Source organism: Pseudophryne corroboree, chromosome 3, assembly GCF_028390025.1.
Source record: "Pseudophryne corroboree isolate aPseCor3 chromosome 3, aPseCor3.hap2, whole genome shotgun sequence".
NCBI lineage: Eukaryota > Metazoa > Chordata > Amphibia > Anura > Myobatrachidae > Pseudophryne > Pseudophryne corroboree.
The window spans coordinates 90,031,131-90,053,550 of record NC_086446.1 but is presented as its reverse complement, the minus strand read 5'-3'; the positions used below and the strand labels follow the sequence as shown (position 1 = coordinate 90,053,550).

At 46.5% G+C, this 22,420-nt stretch overlaps 1 protein-coding gene across 1 annotated transcript; it reads left to right on the top strand.

Annotated features, from left to right (window-relative positions):
- The first annotated feature begins 1,504 nt into the window (after positions 1–1,504).
- On the top strand, positions 1,505–17,586 carry LOC135054826 (deoxycytidine kinase 2). Its single transcript, XM_063958205.1, has 7 exons — positions 1,505–1,812; positions 10,161–10,276; positions 10,406–10,599; positions 10,699–10,846; positions 13,216–13,331; positions 13,834–13,933; positions 16,919–17,586. Exons 1-7 carry the CDS (start codon positions 1,710–1,712, stop codon positions 16,943–16,945), a joined length of 804 nt encoding a protein of 267 aa, XP_063814275.1. The 5' UTR covers positions 1,505–1,709; the 3' UTR covers positions 16,946–17,586.
- Positions 17,587–22,420: the final 4,834 nt, after the last annotated feature.

Genomic DNA, 22,420 nt, shown 5'->3' with positions numbered 1-22,420 from the left:
TACATACATATAGCCTTAATGGCTATATGTGATGTATTTATTTTGCCAATAAGGTACTTATATTGCTGCCCAGGGCGCCCCCAGCAGCGCCCTGCACCCTCCGTGACTAGGTCAGTGAGCCGTGTGACAACAATGGCGCACAGCTGCAGTGCTGTGCGCTACCTTCATGAAGACTGTGAAGTCTTCTGCCGCCTGTTTCCGGACCTCCGTTCTGCCGTCTTCTTCAGCGTCTGTAAGGGGGATCGGCGGCGCGGCTCCGGGACGAACCCCAGGCTGACCTGTGTTCCGACTCCCTCTGGAGCTCAGTGTCCAGTAGCCTAAGATCCCAATCCATCCTGCACGCAGGTGAGTTGGAGATCTCTCCCCTAAGTCCCTCGTTGCAGTGATCCTGTTGCCAGCAGGAATCACTGAATGAAACCTAAAAAAAAACTTTTCTAAACAGCTCTTTAAGAGAGCCACCTAGATTGCACCCTTCTCGGACGGGCACAAAAACCTAACTGAGGCTTGGAGGAGGGTCATAGGGGGAGGAGCCAGTACACACCATGTGACCTAAAAGCTTTTTTAGATGTGCCCTGTCTCCTGCGGAGCCCGCTATTCCCCATGGTCCTGACGGAGTCCCCAGCATCCACTAGGACGTTAGAGAAAAAGAGATTGCAACGGTGGCGGGTGGAAGGTCAAGGTGCAGCGGAACCCTTGTGGAAGCCATATAAAGGATGATAATAATAATGATATAGGGGCCAATTCAGTAAGGTTAGCAAATTTTGCTAATCAGAATTTGCTAACCATTAGCACGCATGCTGGGGGCCGCCCAGCGCTGGGCAAGGCCACCCAGCATGCTGAACGGCGCCTCCCCCCCTGCTTCAAGCAGAAATTGCGAATGGCACGCAATTTCTGCTTGCTAGCAGAAATTAAGGATGACTCCTGCCAGCGCAGCTTAGCTGCGGCCGCAGGAGTCCCGGCGCCATTTTTGTTGTCGCAGCGGCTGTGTGAGACGTCACACATCCGCACCCACCCAGTTCGCGAGTACCAGCCCACCGTTTGGGCTGGCACGCCCCTGCAACGCTCCGTTTCCACCCAGAAAACGGAGCGTTGCCGCCCCCTCCCGCCTCTGCCTAATTGACAGGCAGAGGCGATCGTAATTTCTGCGGTCCCCCGCAGAAATTGCGGGCACATGTGCAGTAGGGCCTGCTGTGCATGCGCCCTCTCAGCAAAAATTCCGTACGAATCGCTACTTGCAATTCATACTGAATTTGCCCATTTCTGGGGGGAATTATGACTGCACTCACTGCTGCTGAATACTGTGCACCTTCCAGCGCAGAGTCAGACCACGCCATTCCATTCCCTTATCACTGAGCCAGCCAGGCAGTGAAGATGATGACACAAAACTATGTGTGACTGGCGCAATCACCCCCTACCGAAAGCGCCGCAGGCGCAATCTCCGTGGAACGTTCGATTGTTTTTAAAAAAAATTGAATAAGAATGACAGAATCCCGCGCTCGCCAACAGCAGGCGGTGACCCGCCCCTTGGTTACCATTGGCTGCAGGTGCTGGGAGGCTGGAAGCGACCTGTGCGTTGATTGGGCGATGGACGCTGGTCCGGAGACTCGGAGCCCGGTAGCAGCAGTAGTCAGTCAGTGTGTAATCAGTGTACTGTAGCCTGGGGAAGAGACGCGAACTTTGCTGCGGCGAGAACACTGCGATTTGTCGCTATGGAGGACTCCCAGACCCCGCCGAAGAGGATGTGCTACAGCCCGGTATTTGACGATAGTTTTGAGAAGAGGTCGAAGAAGCTGTCCATTGAGGGGAACATCGGTGAGTGTCGGGGCCATTTAAACGCGGAATGTCTCGTAATGTGTCAGCTGCTGCTGATATATGTATATATATGTGGCTTTTGGGTTTGCATTGCAAGTGTGTTTACTTTCATGTTTATTAGTGATGTTCTCTTCATTGTAGCCACAGTAAGCTGTATATAGAACGCTCTGTAGAGCGAGGAACTACTGATCTTGTCTCCTGTATATCCAGTGCATTATATGCATTGTGCATCAGCCATTTAGCATTGTGGTGCATTAGCCATTATAAAACGGTCACATGACCCTGCACTATTTCAGGCGCTAAAAAGCAAAATTAAAAGTCCCGCTACTTTCCTGCGCTGTGATAGGGTGACCAGGAGAGCTTGCAGCCTTGGCGAGTGCTCTGCATTGTACAGCTGCATAGCGGGTGGCGCCACTTGCTGGCGTGCGGACATATTGCAGCCTGTAGTCGTTTGCCGAGCAGACTATGCAGAGCTTATTTTTGTGTATGTGTGTGTGTGTGTATATATATATATATATATATATATATATATATATATATATATATATATATATATATATATATATATATATATATATATATATATATATATATATATATATATATATATTATTGTAAATTTTTTTTTTTTTTTTTTTTTTTTTTCCCACCACAGGCCTGCTGTGTGTGTATATAATAGCTGGAGCCTTGCCAAGGTGTACTCACCACATTTAAAAGTGGATTTTGCTTTAGTGTTAGTTGTTATATTAGTCGCACTTTTAAACAAAATGTAATATTTCTTAGTATATTTTTTCTCTATCGTCCTAGTGGATGCTGGGGTTCCTGAAAGGACCATGGGGAATAGCGGCTCCGCAGGAGACAGGGCACAAAAAGTAAAGCTTTAGGATCAGGTGGTGTGCACTGGCTCCTCCCCCTATGACCCTCCTCCAAGCCAGTTAGATTTTTGTGCCCGGCCGAGAAGGGTGCAATCTAGGTGGCTCTCCTAAAGAGCTGCTTAGGAAAGTTTAGCTTAGGTTTTTTATTTTACAGTGAGTCCTGCTGGCAACAGGATCACTGCAACGAGGGACTTAGGGGAGAAGAAGTGAACTCACCTGCGTGCAGGATGGATTGGCTTCTTGGCTACTGGACATCAGCTCCAGAGGGACGATCACAGGTACAGCCTGGATGGTCACCGGAGCCTTGCCGCCGGCCCCCTTGCAGATGCTGAAGTAAGAAGAGGTCCAGAATCGGCGGCAGAAGACTCCTCAGTCTTCTAAAGGTAGCGCACAGCACTGCAGCTGTGCGCCATTTTCCTCTCAGCACACTTCACACGGCAGTCACTGAGGGTGCAGGGCGCTGGGAGGGGGGCGCCCTGGGAGGCAAATGAATACCTATTTTGGCTAAAAATACCTCACATATAGCCTCCGGAGGCTATATGGAGATATTTAACCCCTGCCAGAATCCGTTAAGAGCGGGAGACGAGGCCGCCGAAAAAGGGGCGGGGCCTATCTCCTCAGCACACAGCGCCATTTTCCCTCACAGAAAGGCTGGAGGGAAGGCTCCCAGGCTCTCCCCTGCACTGCACTACAGAAACAGGGTTAAAACAGAGAGGGGGGGCACTAATTTGGCGATATGCTTATATATATATTAAGATGCTATAAGGGAAAACACTTATATAAGGTTGTCCCTATATAATTATAGCGTTTTTGGTGTGTGCTGGCAAACTCTCCCTCTGTCTCTCCAAAGGGCTAGTGGGTCCTGTCCTCTATCAGAGCATTCCCTGTGTGTGTGCTGTGTGTCGGTACGTGTGTGTCGACAGGTAGGAGGACGATGTTGGTGAGGAGGCGGAGCAATTGCCTGTAATGGTGATGTCACTCTCTAGGGAGTCGACACCGGAATGGATGGCTTATTTAGGAAATTACGTGATAATGTCAACACGCTGCAAGGTCGGTTGACGACATGAGACGGCCGACAAACAATTAGTACGGTCCAGACGTCTCAAAAACACCGTCAAGGGTTTTAAAACGCCCGTTTACTTTAGTCGGTCGACACAGACACAGACAGGGACACTGAATCCAGTGTCGACGGTGAATAAACAAACGTATTCCTTATTAGGGCCACACGTTAAAGGCAATGAAGGAGGTGTTACGTATTTCTGATACTACAAGTACCACAAAAGAGGGTATTATGTGGGATGTGAAAAAACTACCATAGTTTTTCCTGAATCAGATAAATTAAATAAAGTGTGTGATGATGCGTGGGTTCCCCCCGATAGAAAATTATGGGCGGTATACCCTTTCCCGCCAGAAGTTAGGGCGCGTTGGGAAACACCCTTTAAGGTGGATAAGGCGCTCACACGCTTATCAAAACAAGTGGCGGTACCGTCTATGGATAGGGCCGTCCTCAAGGACCAGCTGACAAGGCTGGAAAATATAATAAAAAGTATATACACACATACTGGTGTTATACTGCGGCCAGCGATCGCCTCAGCCTGGATGTGCAGAGCTAGGGTGGCTTGGTCGGATTCCCTGACTAAAAATATTGATACCCTTGACAGGGACAGTATTTTATTGACTATAGAGCATTTCTATATATGCGAGATGCACAGAGGGATATTTGCACTCTGGCATCATGAATAAACGCGATGTCCATAACTGCCAGAAGATGTTATGGACACGACAGTGGTCAGGTGATGCAGATTCCAAACGGCACAGTATGGCCGTATACAGGAAGAGGACTTGTTTGGGGTCGGTCCATCGGACCTGGTGGTCACGGCAACTGCTGGAAAATCCACCGTTTTTTACCCTAAGTCACATCTCTGCAGAAAAAGACACCGTCTTTTCAGCCTCAGTCCTCTCGTCCCTATAAGATCATATCTGCCCAGGGATAGAGGAAAGGGAAGAAGACTGCAGCAGGCAGCCCATTCCCAGGAACAGAAGCGTTCCACCGCGTCTGACAAGTTCTCAGCATGGCGCTGAGACCGTACAGGACCCCTGGATCCTACAAGTAGTATCCCGGGGGTACAGATGGGAATGTCGAGACGTTTCCCCTTCGCAGGCTCCTGAAGTCTGCTTTACCAAGTCTCCCTCCGACAAGGAGGTAGTATGGGAAAAAATTCACAAGCTGTATTCCCAGCAGGTGATAATTAAATTACCCCTCCTACTACAGAAAAGGGGTATTATTCCACACTATATTGTGGTACTGAAGCCAGAAGGCTAGGTGAGACTTATTCTAAAAATTTGTTTTTGAACACTTACAAAGGTTCAAATTAAGATGAAGTCACTCAGAGCAGTGATAACGAACCAGGAATAAGGGGACTATATAGTGTCCCGGGACATCAGGGAGGCTTACCTCTATGTCCCAAATTTGCCCTTCTCACTAAGGGTACCTCAGGTTCGTGGTGCAGAACTGTCACTATCAGTTTCAGACGCTGCCGTTTGGATTGTCCACGGCACCCTGGGGTCTTTACCAAGGTAATGGCCGAATTGATGATTCTTCTTCGAAGAAAAGGCGTCTTAATTATCCCTTACTTGGACGATCTCCTGGTAGGGGCATAGTCCAGGGAACAGTTGGAGGTCGGAGTAGCACTATCTCGGATACTGCTACAATCAGCACGGGTGGATTCTAAATATTCCAAAATCGCAGCTGATCCCGACGACACGTCTGCTGTGCCTAGGGATGATTCTGGACACAGTCCAGAAAAAGGTGTTTCTCCCGGAAGAGAAAGCCAGGGAGTTATCCGAGCAAGTCAGGAACCTCCTAAAAACAGTGCATCATTGCACAAGGGTCCTGGTAAAAATGGTGGCTTCCTACGAAGCAATTCCATTCGGCAGATTTCACGTAAGAACTTTTCAGTGGGATCTGCTGGACAAATGGTCCGGATCGCATCTTCAGATGCATCAGCGGATAACCCAATATCCAAGGACAAGGGTGTCTCTCTTGTGGTGGTTATAGAGTGCTCATCTTCTAGAGGGCAGCAGATTCGGCATTCAGGATTGGATGCTGGTAACCACGGAGCCCAGCCTGAGAGGCTGGGGAGCAGTCACACAAGGAAAAAATTTCCAGGGAGTGTGATCAAGTATGGAGACTTTTCTCCACATAAATATACTGGAGCTAAGGGTAAATTTATAATGCTCTAAGCTTAGCAAGACCTCTGCTTCAAGGTCAGCCGGTATTGATCCAGTGGGAAAAACATCACGGCAGTCGCCCACGTAAACAGACAGGGCGACACAAGAAGCAGGAGGGCAATGGCAGAAACTGCAAGGACTTTTCGCTGGGCGGAAAATCATGTGATAACACTGTCAGCAGTTTTTCATCCCGGGAATGGAAACTGGGAAGCAGACTTCCTCAGCACGACCTCCACCCGGGAGAGTGGAAACTTCATTGAGAAGTTTTTTCCACATGATTGTAAACCGTTGGGAAATACCAAAGGTGGACATGATGGCGTCCCGTCTGAACAAAAAACGGGACAGGTATTGCGCCAGGTCAAGAGACCCTCAGGCAATAGATGTGGACGTTCTGGTAACACCGTGGGTGTACCAGTCGGTGTATGTGTTCCCTCCTCTGCTTCTCATACCTAAGGTGCTGAGAATTATAAGACGTAGAGGAGTAAGAACTATACTCATGGCTCCGGATTGGCCAAGAAGGACTTGGTACCCGGAACTTCAAGAGATGCTTACAGAGGTCTTATGGCCTCTGCCGCTAAGAAGGGACTTGCTTCAGCAAGTACCATGTCTGTTCCAAGACTTACCGCAGCTGCGTTTGTCGGCATGGCGATGGAAAGCCGGATCCTAAGGGAAAAAAGGCATTCCGGAAGAGGTCATTCCTACCCTGGTCAAAGCCAGAAAGGAGGTGACCGCACAACATTATCACCACGTGTGGCGAAAATATGTTGCGTGGTGTGAGGCCAGGAAGGCCCCACAAAGAAATTTCAACTCGGTCGTTTCCTGCATTTCCTGCAAACAGGAGTGTCTATGGGCCTCAAATTGGGGTCCATTAAGGTTCAAATTCGGCCCTGTAAATTTTCTTCCAGAAAGTATTGGCTTCAGTTCCTGAAGTCCAGAAGTTTGTCAAGGGAGTATTGCATATACAAACCCCTTTTTTGTGCCTCCAGTGGCACTGTGGGATCTCAACGTAGTTCTGGGATTCCTCAAATCACATTGGTTTAAAACCAGTCAAATATGTGGATTTGAAGCATCTCACATAAAAAGTGACCATGCTCTTGGCCCTGGCCTGGACCAGGCGAGTGTCAAATTGGTGGTTTTTTCTCAAAAAAGCCCATATCTGTTTGTCCATTCGGACAGGGCAGAGCTGCGGACTCGTCCCCAGTTCTCTCCCTAAGGTGGTGTCAGTGTTTCACCTGAACCAGCTTATTGTGGTGCCTTGCACCTACTAGGGACTTGGAGGACTCCAAGTTGCTAGGAGTTGTCAGGGCCCTGAAAATATGTTCCAGGACAGCTGGAGTCAGAAAATCTGACTCGCTGTTTATACTGTATGCACCCAACAAGTTGGGTGCGCCTGCTTCTAAGCAGGCGATTGCTCGTTGGATTTGTAACACAATTCAACTTGCACATTCTGAGGCAGGCCTGCCACAGTCTAAATCGGTTAAGGCCCATTCCACAAGGAAGGTGGGCTCATCTTGGGCGGCTGCCCGAGAGGTCTCGGCATTACAACTCTGCCGAGCAGCTACGTGGTCAGGGGAGAACACGTTTGTAAAATTCTACAAATTTGATATCCTGGCAAAAGAGGACCTGGAGTTCTCTCATTCGGTGCTGCAGAGTCATCCGCACTCTCCCGCCCGTTTGGGAGCTTTGGTATAATCCCCATGGTCCTTTCAGGAACCCCAGCATCCACTAGGACGATAGAGAAAATAAGAATTTACTTACCGATAATTCTATTTCTCGGAGTCCGTAGTGGATGCTGGGCGCCCATCCCAAGTGCGGATTATCTGCAATACTTGTACATAGTTACAAAAATCGGGTTATTATTGTTGTGAGCCATCTTTTCAGAGGCTCCGCTGTTATCATACTGTTAACTGGGTTTAGATCACAAGTTGTACGGTGTGATTGGTGTGGCTGGTATGAGTCTTACCCGGGATTCATAATTCCTCCCTTATTGTGTACGCTCGTCCGGGCACAGTACCTAACTGGCTTGGAGGAGGGTCATAGGGGGAGGAGCCAGTGCACACCACCTGATCCTAAAGCTTTACTTTTTGTGCCCTGTCTCCTGCGGAGCCGCTATTCCCCATGGTCCTTTCAGGAACCCCAGCATCCACTACGGACTCCGAGAAATAGAATTATCGGTAAGTAAATTCTTATTTTTTAAGCCCCCCCCCCCCCCCCCAAATAAATAAATACATTAAAATAAAATGTAGACGCTGCAGTTTGTGTATAATGCATTATTATCAATGGGGACTAAAGGCTGACCCCTGTGCAAAACGCTGAACAGGCCGGGATTTAAGTCGCTACCGCTGTCCTTGTGAGGTCATTTTATGGCATAGTAAAAAAATAAATAAACGCGCTGTTGTCACAATTATTAGTACATAGGTCCTTATTCGGAGTTGTACGCTATGCCAGTGTTTGCCCTATTGAGCGATTATCTTCAGACTGCATGTGTAAAGGTGGCTTTGCGATGCCGCTAGCAAGGAGGATTTATCTGCAGTGATTGTCAGGAAGTGACTGTTTGGGGGGTGGTAATGGGGAGTGGTGTCAATAATGCACTGCGTTTTCGGGGGTTATAGCTGACGTCTGCTGCAAACGTGTATGCAGAGAACCATGGCACCTACATCACTATTGTCTCGGCCAGTCTGCGTAGCCATAGACCTACTTGAGCAGTCAAAGTTCCCTTGTTGCCTATAGGCTGCAAATGTATACGCAATTGCGAAGGAGCTTGCGCTGGCTCCGTTGAGCGTCTCTCTTCATTTCTGGGCGCCAGCTTCACTACCTAACACTAGCGGTTCTGTAGCCTAAAAAAATCGCAATTGCAAATTCATTAGTGTACCACTCTGAATTAGACCCATAGGCCAGGTATTCCCAACCTCAGTCCTCAAGGCACACAACAGGTGTATACACACGGTGCAGTTTTCCTTGCAGTATAGATGATCGGCATCACAAGAAAAAAATAGACTGTGCAGGCAAGCCAACATTGACTATATCGGTGGTGCAGGGCACCAGCCACATCGCATAGTCAATGTCTGGCATTTCCTGTATCACACGTGTGTACGCACCTTAACAGTCCAGGTTTTAGTGATTTGCATACTTGAGCACAGGTGACTTAATTAGTACCCAAGTTATTTTGATTTAACCATCTGTGCTGAAGCTTGGATATCGCTAAAACCTGCACTGTTAGTGTGCCTTTAAGGACTGTGGTTGGGAATGCCTGACATAGGGGTATATGCAATTCCGGCGAATTGCGGCTTTTTTTCTCCCGTTTTTAAATTCGACACAATTCGAACGCGGAATTTGACATATTCAATAAAAACCGGATTCGACAGTCCCGCTGTCGAAAAACGGACCAGTTGACTGACAAGTGCGTCCTAGGTTCGACTTTTTGGACGGCACAAAAATGGTTAAAAAAACCCTGAAAAAAATTGCGTGGGGTCCCCCCTCCTAAGCATAACCAGCCTCGGGCTCTTTGAGCCGGTCCTGGTTGTAAAAATACAGGGGAAAAATTGACTGGGGATCCCCCGTATTTTTAGAACCAGCACTGGGCTCTGCGTCCGGTCCTGGTGCAAAAAATACGGGGGACAAAAAGCGTAGGGGTCCCCCGTATTTTCAACACCAGCACCGGGCTCCACTAGCTGGAGAGATAATGCCACAGCCGGGGGACACTTTTATACCGGTCCCTGCGGCAGTGGCATTAAATCTCCAACTAGTCACCCCTGGCCGGGGTACCCTGGAGGAGTGGGGACCCCTGAAATCAAGGGGTCCCCCCCCCCCCTCCAGCCACCCAAGGGACAGGGGTGAAGCACAAGTACCAGCATGCGGGGGTAAAACGGGCCCGCTGGTACCTGTAGTTCTTCTGCAAAAAAAATACCCAAATAAAAACAGGACACGCACACCGTGAAAGTACAACTTTATTACATACATGCCGACACACACATACTTACCTATGTTGACCCGCCGACTGTCCACGTCTCCAAGTAGAATCCGGGGTACCTGAAAATAAAATTATACTCACCTGTCAACCATGTTTGTGTCGACCATATGATTTTGACTGTCTAACAAGACACTAGATCTATTGACTGCATACCGACACAGGGCCTTAAGTCATTTTACGTAGCTTTTTTTTGTGTAAATGTTAAGATTGGTATAAATCTGCTTTAGAAAGAGTATATTTAACATGTATTTCTCTCAATCCGTGTTATACAGCTGCAGGGAAGTCCACTTTTGTTCGCATTTTAGAAAAAGCGAGCAATGAATGGGAGGTTGTGCCCGAGCCAATTGCAAAATGGTGTAATGTTCAAACCACCGAAGATGAACATGAGGTAAATATTGTGTCCTAATATAAAAAATAAATAAAATAAATAAATCTGAATTCCTATTTTTTTCTATTTAATCACAGCAATGTGATAATAGGAAACTCTTTAAATAAATATTTTATTACTATTCTGCAGGAACTGTCCACCTCACAGAAGAGTGGGGGGAACCTCCTTCAGATGTTGTACGACGACCCTAAAAGATGGGCGTACACCTTCCAGACCTATGCTTGCTTGAGCCGTGTCAAGGCGCAGCTAAAGCCAGTCTCTCCAAAACTCAGAGAAGCCGAACACCCCGTACAGTTCTTCGAACGATCAGTATACAGCGACAGGTAGTGACTTCTAAATATTAATACGCCAGTTGAAACCAGTCTAGCGTCATGCGCCCTCTCCCCAAAATGACAAACTTCCATTTATTCTTGCTTTCCTAGGTACGTGTTTGCCTCAAGCTTGTTTGAATCGGAGAACATCAATGAAACGGAGTGGGCTATTTATCAAGATTGGCATACCTGGCTCCTGAACCAATTTGAGAGTGATATAGAGCTGGATGGCATTATTTATCTCAGGGCAACACCAGAGGTAAGGACAAGCTACATAGGTTCTAAGAAAGAAGTACATAGTGGCTTATATTTGCATGCTCATATTAAATAGAAGCAGCCACATTGGTTTTGTCTATTAATAAGGTGCCACAAGTGTTCTGGGGGGGAGGGAATACAGCTGACAGCCAGATACAGAAGTACAGACTAATTAAGGCAATTCAAAGCGCCGGATTCAAATGACATCACACCCGCTTAATCTCCTGTCTAAAGTGACGGGAGATAGTGGCGATATTCAAATGTGCCCCACTGTCGCGCCGATAGCACTCGTTACAGTGTGGTTTAGGCGCGACAAGCGCCGAAACCCTACTAAAGTAATGGGTGTTATTGTGAAGAGGGCCCAAACGGGTCTCTTGACACCCATTTCAGCTCCCTACCTCCGGGGGTGGCGTGCAGAAATTAAGCTGTCGCGCCTGTCGGCAGTAACATTAGAATAACGCCGGCGGGCACGATAGGGGGAGGGTTTAACATTTGAATCCTGCCCATTGACTCATAATTACAGTGAGCAGGCAGCATTATTATGTAGAGGACAAAGGATTGAGGGCCCTACTCATCAAAGCTTAGTGCTCAATCCAATTAGGTGTGATCTCCCAAGAATTCTCCAATCCAATTAAAAATGCATATTTGCGGAACTTGCAGCGTGGGGTTTATGAATTGTGAGAAGTGCGTGAAACAGTGGGAATACCTTCCTGGACCCCAGAAAAGTGATAATTTAGTTAGCAGATTCATATAGAAGGATGTTAGTGGGCAAGAGGAAAACACTAAGATTTTTATTTATTTATTTTTTAAAGGTGTAAAATGGCTGATTTTTTTTTTTTTTTTTTTATAAGCAACTTTTTTGTTTACTTTCGTATGGAAAAAGTAGGGAAAATGCTTTTGGGGTACTCAGGTGACTTTAAGAGGGGGAATTCAAATTTTATCGCCCCTGATCTCCCGTCTAAAGTGACTGGAGATCGCAGGGGGTGATATTCATTTGATGCCCCCTATCTCTCTGATCGCGTCCATTAGTGTTTGGTTTAGCCGTGTAAACCTGACTAAACTAATAGACGCAATCCAAAAAAGTGCTGTTTAGGCGGCCAAACTTATCTCCACACATTACAGCTTGCCCTTCCCCAGCAAGTGTGAGCCGAAATGTAGAAGCCGGCGGCCGAACGGAGCTATATTTGAATATCTCCATTGGGCACCATCTAGTGGCTGCCGGTGTCTAAAAGATTTGCATTCTGCAGATTCAGTAAATGTAAAAAATATAAAAAGCAATTGTTAAATATAAATAAATGAAAAATACTCTAAATTGGGTGCATAAAGCAATGAAAAAGCTGATTTTGGGTAACTTGAGGGCATTTTTTTTTCGTACTAACCCCCCCCCCAAAAAAAAAAAAACCCACGTAGAATTATTGGGCAAATTACAATTGCCTAATTTAGTCATTGTGGGGGTGTCCAAGAGGTTCTGCATGGTGTCTTGACATTTTAACCTCAAGATAAGGGTTTTTCTTACCATCTCTTGCCCTCTGTGGGTTGAGAACGCAAAAATGTGCATTTACTTTACCTGGTGCAGTGCAAGTTTTAAACTTAATTTCAAATTTGCAGAGATATCCACAACTCTCAATCTGCAGCATGCACCTAAATAGGAGCTACCGCTTAGTCTTTATAAGGAATATGGTGGTGTACACAATGTGAGAAGAGAGCAGAGAGGGTTGTGACTGATTTAGTATGATTGCCCAGCATCCAGGTAGTGTAAATCATGATGGGGGTAAAAGGGGGGTACACACGGAGAGATCTATGCTTTAAATTCTAAGCAATCTGACTAGATTGCTTAGAATTTAAGCACGGATCCTCTGTGTGTACCCCCCACAGCGATAGTTATGCGTGGCGCTATCGCTGGTGCTAGATTGGCACAATCTAGCAGGTCGCTCATTTCACCGCTGAGTGATATGAGCCCCCCCCCCCCCCCCCCCCCCTACTCGCACAGCACACATCGCGTTGTGCTGAGCGGTGGGGAGAGATGTGTGCGGAGCGTTCACTGATAGATTGTTCAGCACACATCTCACCCCCGTGTGTACGTTGCTTAATACTGATCCCTCTCCCCTAACCCTCCCTTTCTGCAACCTACCTCTAACCTCCCCCTGGTGGTGCCTGAACTTATCCCTCCCTCCTTTAGTGCCTAAACTTAAGTCCCCCTGCTAGTCTGGGTGCACACAATTACTAAGTAACTGATGTTAATCGAGCCAGGTAACAGCTATATAATACTGCAGTAGATCATGTATGAAACCATAAAATATAGAAATGATTCCAGAGGTTCAGACCTGTTTACTTTTTTTGTAAGTGAACTTTTTCTGTTTTCTAATAATCCAGAAATGCATGGGGAGGTTACATTCCCGAGGTCGGGAAGAAGAGCAAGGAATTGAGCTTCAATACTTGGAAAGCTTGCATTATAAACATGAACAGTGGCTGTACGAAAGGACGACCAAGTACGTAATGCTTGAAAAATGTTTTTGGAATCTTTCTGAAATACATGCAGCCTTGGCTTGGCTCTAGGATGTATTGGTCTGGCTTCTGAATTTAACATTGACCATTTGTATCCAAAAACTGTTGAAGTATATGGTGGTTGTAGCGCCACTAAAACACTAATAGGGGGGGATGTTTTGTGTGGTTCCTGAGCTCTTCATACAAAACCTGATAACACAACTGCGATCAGTGTTCGGCCTTTAAGCTGGACCGTTCTTGCCAAGGTCTGAGGAGATGGATTGGTTACACTCCAAAAATAAGTTTTTGCCCAAGTTGGCTGCCTCTGAACTGTGTAAGATAACCAGGTGCATTATAAAAAGCCACCTAACTTGGATGGAGTGTTCAATGTGATAGATGATCCAAGCCATGTTATTAGTTGGTTAAAATGAAGGGTTTCTCTTTAAAGTGGATGTACATTTTTATTATGTATTCATTTTAATTTTATTCCCCCCTCTCCCCCAATAGATTGGATTTTGAATCCCTCAAACAAACACCAATTCTGGTTCTGGATGTAAATGAAGACTTCAAACATGACAAGATCAAGCAGGAGGCATTGATTGACAAAGTAAGAGTTTCTAAATTGATTTAAGATGTGTTCAGCCATATAAGTTGTAGCAATTGGAAAGTGAATTTACGGTTTCTGAGCTGGATGCAGGGGTACATCATCACTTTACACACTGTGAGGCAGATGCATTAACCTGGAGAAGGCATAAGGAAGTGATAAACCAGTGATATGTGCAAGGTGATAAAGGCACCAGCCAATCAGATCCTAACTGTTAATTTACATATTGGAGCTGATTGGCTGGTGCCTTTATCACCTTGCACATGTCACTGGTTTATCACTTCCTTATGCTGTCTCCAAGTTAATACATCTGCCCCTGTATGAGGAATACTGGGAGGATGCCCAGCTCTCCAGGAATAGCAGTACAGTAATACATAAGCTGATGAAACGGGTGTAGTACGGTCTGCCGGCGGTCGGGCTCCCGGCGACCAGCATACCGGCGCCGGGAGCCCGACCGCCGGCTTACCGACAGTGTGGCGAGCGCAAATGAGCCCCTTGTGGGCTCGCTGCGCTCGCCACACTGCGGGCACGGTATTTTGTTCTCCCTCCAGGGGGGTCGTGGACCCCCACGAGGGAGAATAAGTGTCGGTATGCCGGCGCCGGGATCCCGACAGCCGGCATACTGACTACCACCCGATGAAACACGTGGGTGTAAGAAACATCAGGGTAAATTTGCTAAGGTGGGAGGTTTTTTTTGTTTTGTTTTTTAGAACTGGTGATGTTGCTCATAGCAACCAATCAGATTTTACTTAACATCTATCTATCTTATCTTCTAAAAGTAGCTAGAAAGAATCTGATTGGTTGGTATGAGCAACATCAGCAGTTCTAAAAGACTCCCACCTTAGGAAATTTACCCCATAGTTCTTATCTTGCGTTGGAGGGATCCTAAGTGGGATTGTCCTTTTTTGTTTATTGAAGATGTCCATGCGGTCGGTCATCTATTACAGTCTGTTGTGCAACACTGTAATAGCTGCATTGTTGTCTCTGATAAGACACAGGCAGTGGCCTCCCCATTTGCTGGGCATGTTGTGTAGTACCATCTGTTTGTCTTAGTAATAGACTAAGCGTGAGGTACATACTCACAGGGACTTTAATGCTGACCATCTGTTTTCACCGTTATGTGAATACAGCCTCGGTGCTTGTCACATTAGTGACTGCTATGATAAATGGTTTCAGCACCTGTGAAAGCTTCAATGAATGAGAGTGTGGGAGCACCAAGTGGCCAGGAGGTGTTACTGCAAACGTGAAAACATTGGGCCTAATTCAGACCTGATCGTAGACGTGCTAAATCACACAGACATGCACAGGGCTAGTCCTCCCCACATGTCAGGCCCGAAAACGCACAGCACTGATTAGTTCTGAAGTAGGCCCATTGTGCGTCAGCTGCAGTTATCCATTATCGCAGCTCAGGGGGACACCGGCCACAAGTAAGGGCATTTTGTGGTGCATTTGTTTTGTTACAGGTGGCTGCTGATAGGAGGGATCCACTGGACTGACTGAAAATAAAAGCAGTCTCCTGATTGGATGCTTGCCTACATCAGTGGTACCCTAAAAGCAGACTGAACAAATGGCCCCTAGCTTTAGCTGCCTGACTAGCAGATTAATACAGGCACTCCCCAGTGGACATCCGTGGGAGAGCCTGTATTGCGGTGACCATTTCATACACAGGAGTGCAAGTGCTGAGTGTCCGTCTTGTCCTATGCTGGTTGCTGTGCCTGTCCATCCTGCGCTGCCTCCTCCTCCTGTCTGTCCCAGCTAGGGATGGCCATTGGTGGGTTATCTCTCGATGGTATCATTGGTGTTAGATGAGCTGCGGCCCAATAAGAGCCTGGGAGCGGGGCTTTGTTGGGTGTCAGGGGCGAAGCTAAGCTCAGTGTCCTGACACTTGAAGAGAAAAAAAATTGGTAGCTCTGTACCAACGACTGTCGTAAACCATCTGGTTCTCCCCCATTGATGGTAAAAATATTCAGCATTGGTCATAGACCATCGACAATTCAAATCATCAATAGCTGGCTGCATAGAGCTTTCCGTTAATGGGGTCTGTGTGGCTGGGGACTGCAGCTTTGGAGGATGTAGTGATGTGGCCACAGGGTGGGAGAGATTGTTTGCCGAGGGGGTGACTGCAGAGGGGTGGTTTGCCTGGGGTTAACCCTTGGTTGTGGAGCCATGGGGGTTGGTTGCCTGGGGGGTAGCTGCACAGCAGTGTGGTTGTGGAGGACTGGTTTGCCTTGGGGTACTCCGTAGCTATGTGACCATGGAGGTCATTTGCCGGGGTAGGTTGGCGGAAGCTGCTCAGGTATATGGCTGTGGGAAAAGGGGGGGGGGGGGGGGGGCGGCGAGGGTTGTTTCAGGGTTTTATTTTGCGGGTGGTAAGCGGTGTGCTGGCTTCTAAATTTTAGAAAAATTTGTCAAGCCCTGTCTTAACAGTCCAGGTTTTAAGGATAGCCATGCTTAAGCACGTGACTTAATTAGGACCTCCGTTTCATTATGCCACATGTGCATAATCATGGCTATCCATAAAACCTGGACTGTTAGTGTCTTGAGGACTGAGTTTGTGAAACCCTGGCCTAGACCATTCTCTTGGGAGGTAGTTGTCTGTTCAGTTAGTGCCGTATTTCACAAACTCTGTCTTCAAGGCACCCTGGCAGTCCAGGTTTTAAGGATATCCATACATGAGCACAGGGGTCTTAACTAGTACCCCAGACAGTTTGATTTATCCATCTGTGCTCAAACATAAATATCCTTTAGAATCTGGACTGTTGAGGATTGAGTTTGGGGAAACGCTGCGTCCGTGCAGTGCGACCCTTCTCTCAAGCAAAGTCCCATTACATGAGAGCCTGTACAATGGGTGGGTGCCCTAGAACTGGGCTTGGCCGTTATATTACATTTCACGTATTTATTATTTCCTCGTGTAACTATGTGGAAGTTCGAAACTTAACAGTGATGTTTAAAAACTTGCATTTTTTTTTTTTTTTTTTCCCCCTTCAGGTGAAGGACTTTCTCATGTCGTTGTAGCCTTTGGTCTGGATCTTATTTTCTATGTAATACACTCTACCAATGGACTTGCTGCGAGATGAAACATATCATTTCCCTCCAGTGTCTAAACTTTCATGAATTGTTTTGTAAATGTCACATGCGTATGTGTCTGTGTACAGATAGATATATTCCAGTGCAGCACCCCACTAAAAGTGCCCTTGGTGCTGTTTTCATTGTTGTATTGATTTTTTTTTTTTTTTATTATTATTTATAGCCAAGTTTGCTTGATTTTAGCTTTGTATATATCTGCGATGAATGATTTTATACTTGTGTTTTTTATTTTTTTTCTGCCAACACACAAAGAAAACTATATATTTTTATTAATGGAACGCCTTAAGGCTTATATTTGTGAAACAAATGTACTTTCCAACTTCCAGATGAGTGATTACAGTAAGCAGTTTCCCACTGTGGGGATCTGACTTACAGCTTGCCGTTCTCATTACCTCTATATGGGCCACGTCACAGGACCAATGTATGTGAGTGGTTTCACGTATTTACAGTATTCACATTGTGCGTCTCTGCATTCTGCCACGGTATGTAATACTTTTATATCTTCTAAGAAGGTGGGGAAATGCTGCTGCTTTTACCTTATGTGAAATAAAAACCTTTCCATCTAAGAATATTATGCGTCATTGTTTAGTACATGCCTGGACCCCATCTTCAGGACAAGCTCACACATCAATACAAAGACGTTCTGCAATTTGTTGTAACCATATTCATTTTATAAAGTGGCATAGCAATACTGAGACCTACACGGAATGACAAATGGGGATATTCAATTGTTTGAAAAGTCAGTTGAGTGTTTTGTTTTTTCCTATCTAATAGACAGGAAAAAATAGACACACAACCAACTTTTCAAACATGTGAATTCCCACCATGGTGTTTAAACCAGGCAGCTGTTTTGGTGCCATAATGTGCTCTTTTCTCAACGATATATATAATTGAACAGACTTAAAACCCACAATATATCTGTGTGGGTGATTAACGCGAGAGCACACCTGTATTACTTTAACAAGCTCCCAAATACTAGAACACCAAGAATGTACACACAGACAAATATAATTTTAATGACAAGGAGCAGTTTAATGTGTGTTCACTTTGCATTTTGAGGCATGCAAAACATGGAGTTGTCATCTCCGATGACTGGCATGTTATGCTGGGATTTGTGGTTCACAGCAATCAAAGACTCCTAGGTTGGTCAGGCCTGAGCCTACAATACTTGAGTCATAAAGTCTGCCTATTGGCCATTGTGGAAAGCCCTAGCATGACTTGCTGACATTTAGGGGTCTGTTCATGAAGCAGTGAAAAGTGGGCAACTTCACCACAGGCTCATTTCTCCAGTCTTTCACTGCTTCATAAATAGACCCCTTAGGGCAGGGCTGGCCAAACCGGTCCTCGAGATCTACAAACAGTTCCTGTTTTCTAGGCCTCCTGGAGATCTGTAGAATTGTCAGTTAGGAATGAATGCAGCACATCTTAATTAGTAATGACTGCACCTGTGCACCAGCTAGGTGGTCTGGAAAATGTGAACTGTTGGTAGATCTCGAGGACTGGTTTGGCCAGCCCTGCCTTAGGTCTTATGGGGCATGCTGTTACTTGTAGTTACATAACTGCTGTAGGGTCACGGGTGGTATGCACCAGGTCTAGAATGTAATACAGTGGCCTCTGCCCAGCACTGTTAAAATGGTTGCCTGTTCCACAGTAAAAGGCAACTGACGCACAAACCACACTTATTTGGCCTAACATTACCAGCATTTGCTCTTCAGCAGGCACAGTTGCACTGCAGCGAAACAACCGAGTGAGACACAGGGGAAGATGTATCAAAACCTTAGAGAGAGGAAGTGGTTGCTATGGGTAATTTCTCCACTTTATCTCTCAAAGGTTTGACTCATCTCCCCTACAGTGACAAAGCAACTGCCCGCAATAAGCTGATCTTGAGCCCTGTGCAGAAGGTTCTCTGTAGGGAATGCCAGTGGGAGATCAGATTCTGAAGGAAGAACTAAAAGCAGGAAGGGAAGGGCCTGCCCTGTGAGCCAATCACAGCATACTTATGGAAGGAAAGCATTGATGGTGAGAAGATATTGGGACCTCATCATCGATGATAGTGATGTTTCTTCATTTGATCCCCATATCTACCTATATCTCCCCCATAATAGCACACAGAAAGATAGGAATCCCCTGTTCAAAGTAGGTGCCCCCATAATAGGTAATCTCTAGTCCACCCCTCTTCCAAAATGCACAACAGATTCTGCAAAAAGTTTGCAAGCAGCAGGGTCCACTGTGGTCTTCTTGGTGGATCAGTCTTGCTTACTTAATTACTGCACTATAGTTCCCAGAGTGCATGGAGCATGGCTCTACACAGCTAGAATGGTCAACAGAACCTCGGCTGGCTTGTAGGAAAGTCATAGTCCTATCCTAATGGTGCTCTCTCAGTACTTGTTAGCATCCTCAAAGTCTGTGGACACAGTTGTCCTTAGGGCAGAGGTTCTCAAACGTGGTCCTCAAGGCACCCCAACGGTCCAGGTTTTAAGTTTATTCATGCTTGGCTACAGGTGACTTAATTACCAACTCAGTCAACTTGATTTACCCATCTGTGCTGAGCCATGTATATTCCTAAAACTTGGACCATTGGGGTGCCTTGAGGACCGCATTTGAGAACCTCCGCCTTAGGGGGGACTGTAATTCTGGCCTAATGTCAACATTGCCACCTCTGTTACTGTGATCTGAGAGACAAATTATGTTACAGGTTCCAAGACTCTACACCATGGTTTGTGGTGGGTTTCTACTAACCACTCTCGTGTGCTAGCGCTAGTTTGGGATCACTCAAGCAGAAACAATTGGAAAGATAAAAAGAGGATTTTGGTACTTACCGATAAATCTATTTCTCTGAATCCTCTAGGGGACACTGGAGTCCTATACAATAGGGGTGTGAAGCTTGCAACCGGAGGTGTGGCACAATCTAAAATTAGCATTGTCTGCACAGCCGGTTCCTCCCCCTTCATATCCCTCCTCCCTCAGGTTTGGAAAATTTGACCGAGAGAATAGGACATGATACTAGAGCCCATAGCGAGGAACCGAACCGTACAACATAGCAAACCGCAACCAATAACTCTTTTGACAGAAAAACTAACGCTGTTTGCACGAACTGTTTTAAAAAGAACTTTTGAACACAGCAGGTCGACAGCACCGAGGCGGGCGTCCAGTGTCCCCTAGAGGATTCAGAGAAATGGATTTATCGGTAAGTACCAAAATCCTCTTTTCTCTTTCATCCACTAGGGGACACTGGAGTCCTATACAATAGGGGACGTCCCAAAGTTATCTTCCAGGGAGGGAGTGCTGTCGGTGGTCTGCAAAACCAAACGTCCGAACGTAGAGTCTCCGGACGCAAAGGCATCAAACTTGCAAAATTTCGCGAACGTGTGAGCTGAGGACCACAATGCCGCTCTGCAAGTTGAGTAGTGTAAACACCTCTGGCAGCCGCCCCTGAGGCATCCACTGAGCGGGTAGTATGAGCACCCGTCTGAACCGGAACCTGTTTCCCACAAAAAATATAAGCTTGCCGAATGGCAAGTCTAATCTATCTAGACAAAGACTATTTAGATGCTGGTCAACCCTTCGTTGGCCCATCCTTAAGACAAACAAAAGGCCTGAATGTCTGAAAGACGACGTAACCTGTACGTTTACCCGTAAAGCTCGGACCACATCCCAGGACACGTCCCCAACTGCGAGATCCTGGAAAGATGGACCCACAAGTGACTGTTTTACGTGAAACCCCGAAACAACCTGAGGAAAGAAATCTGCTCTTGTACGGAGTTCTGCCCTATCCTCATGAAAAATTTAAAAAGGGGCCTTTACATGATAAGGCTCCCAACCCAGGAACCCGCCCGGACGAAGCCAAGGCAAGCAGTAATGCGACCATCCAAGAGTAGATATGTCAGGTCTATAGGCTCAAAAGTTGGTGGTCACAAAAATTCCAACACCAAATTTACATCCCAAGGCGCAGTGGGAGGACGAAAAAGGGGGGTGGATCCTCTGAACCCCCTGTAAAAAGGTTTGAACCTCTGGCAAGGATGCTAACCGTTCTTGAAATAGGATGGAGAGAACCGAAACTTGTGCCTTCAGATAGCCCAGCCTCAGTCCTACCTCCAGACCAGCCGAAAGGAAAAGTAGAAGTCTGGAAAAGTGGAAGTTCGTCGAATTCCACCCACATTCTTGACACCAGTCCATGGTTTCAATAGCCACGCCGTTAAACGTAACCTGTTCAGGTCTGGGTGTTGGAACGGTCCCTGAGATAGCAGGTCCTCTCTCTGAGGTATCCGTCAAGGATCTTCCGCTAGTAACCCTCGCAGGTTTGAGTACCAACTCCTGCGGGGCCAATCTGGTGCGGTTAGAAACGCCCACACTCGCTCTCGTTTTAATGTTCAGAAAACCTGGGTACGAGTTGGAAAGGTGGAAAAATTTAAAACCTTCCTGTAACACCAAGGAAGTGTGAATGCGTCAACTCCGTGTGCTGCTGAATCTTTTGTCCTGGACACACATCTGGGCAGCAGATTGTATTGTCGTACGCCATTAGGTCGACCTGAGGTAGACCCCATCTCCTCACCACCATGTATAAAAATGAAAAAATAAAATTCAGTGGATGTAGGCACCACTCTCATGCATGTCCTGGTGATTGAGATAATCTGCTTCCTAGTTCTCCACACCTGGAATGAACACTGCCGAGAGGATGATGTTACGCCTTTCTGTCCACAACAAGATCTGTGTGGCTTCTTTTAACGCCACCCTGCACAGTGTTCCACCTTGACGGTTTATGCATGCCGTCGTCATGACCTTGACCGACTGCATCCTTATGTGTTGGCCCATGACTTGGTCTTCGGCTAAGAAAAGTGCATTGTAAACTGCTCTTAGTTCGAGAATGTTTACGGGTAAGTCTGCTCTCCAGTAGCAATCTCTAAGACGGCACCCCAACCTCTGAGACTGGCGTCTGTTGTCAGGATCCTCCAATCCCAAATGCAGAATCTCTTGCCTTGGAAGTCGTATTCTTTGATGTGGAAGCCAGTGCAACCCTGCTCCCTGAGCAATGAGGTTCATCTGTAATGGTCGGGAATGAAGTCTGTCGTACAGGAGAGCTTAGACAGATGTCACCATCATCCCGAGAAGTTGCACCCAGAGGTGTAGAGAAACCGGTTGTGACCTCAGTACCGGAGCCACTGATCTCTGTAGGTCCTGGACCTTATTCTCTGGTAGGAATACGCTTAATTGTACCGTGTCCAAGATGAGACCGAGGAATTGAATCCGTTGAGTTGGCATGAGGTTGGATTTCTGGAAATCCACAATTCATCCATGTTGAATGAGAAATTGATGAGATGTCTGAACATCCTTGATCAACTGTTCCCGAGAGGATGCCTTGATTAGTACATTGTCTAGATAAGGATTAATCGTAACCCTCAATAG

Excerpts from the sequence above, each read along its gene's own strand:
- LOC135054826 (XM_063958205.1), top strand. The coding sequence starts at position 1,710 with ATGGAGGACTCCCAGACCCCGCCGAAGAGGATGTGCTACAGCCCGGTA. Across the intron at positions 10,600-10,698 it reads CGATCAGTATACAGCGACAG|GTACGTGTTTGCCTCAAGCT; the intron begins GTAGTGACTTCT and ends TTGCTTTCCTAG. Across the intron at positions 10,847-13,215 it reads ATCTCAGGGCAACACCAGAG|AAATGCATGGGGAGGTTACA; the intron begins GTAAGGACAAGC and ends CTAATAATCCAG.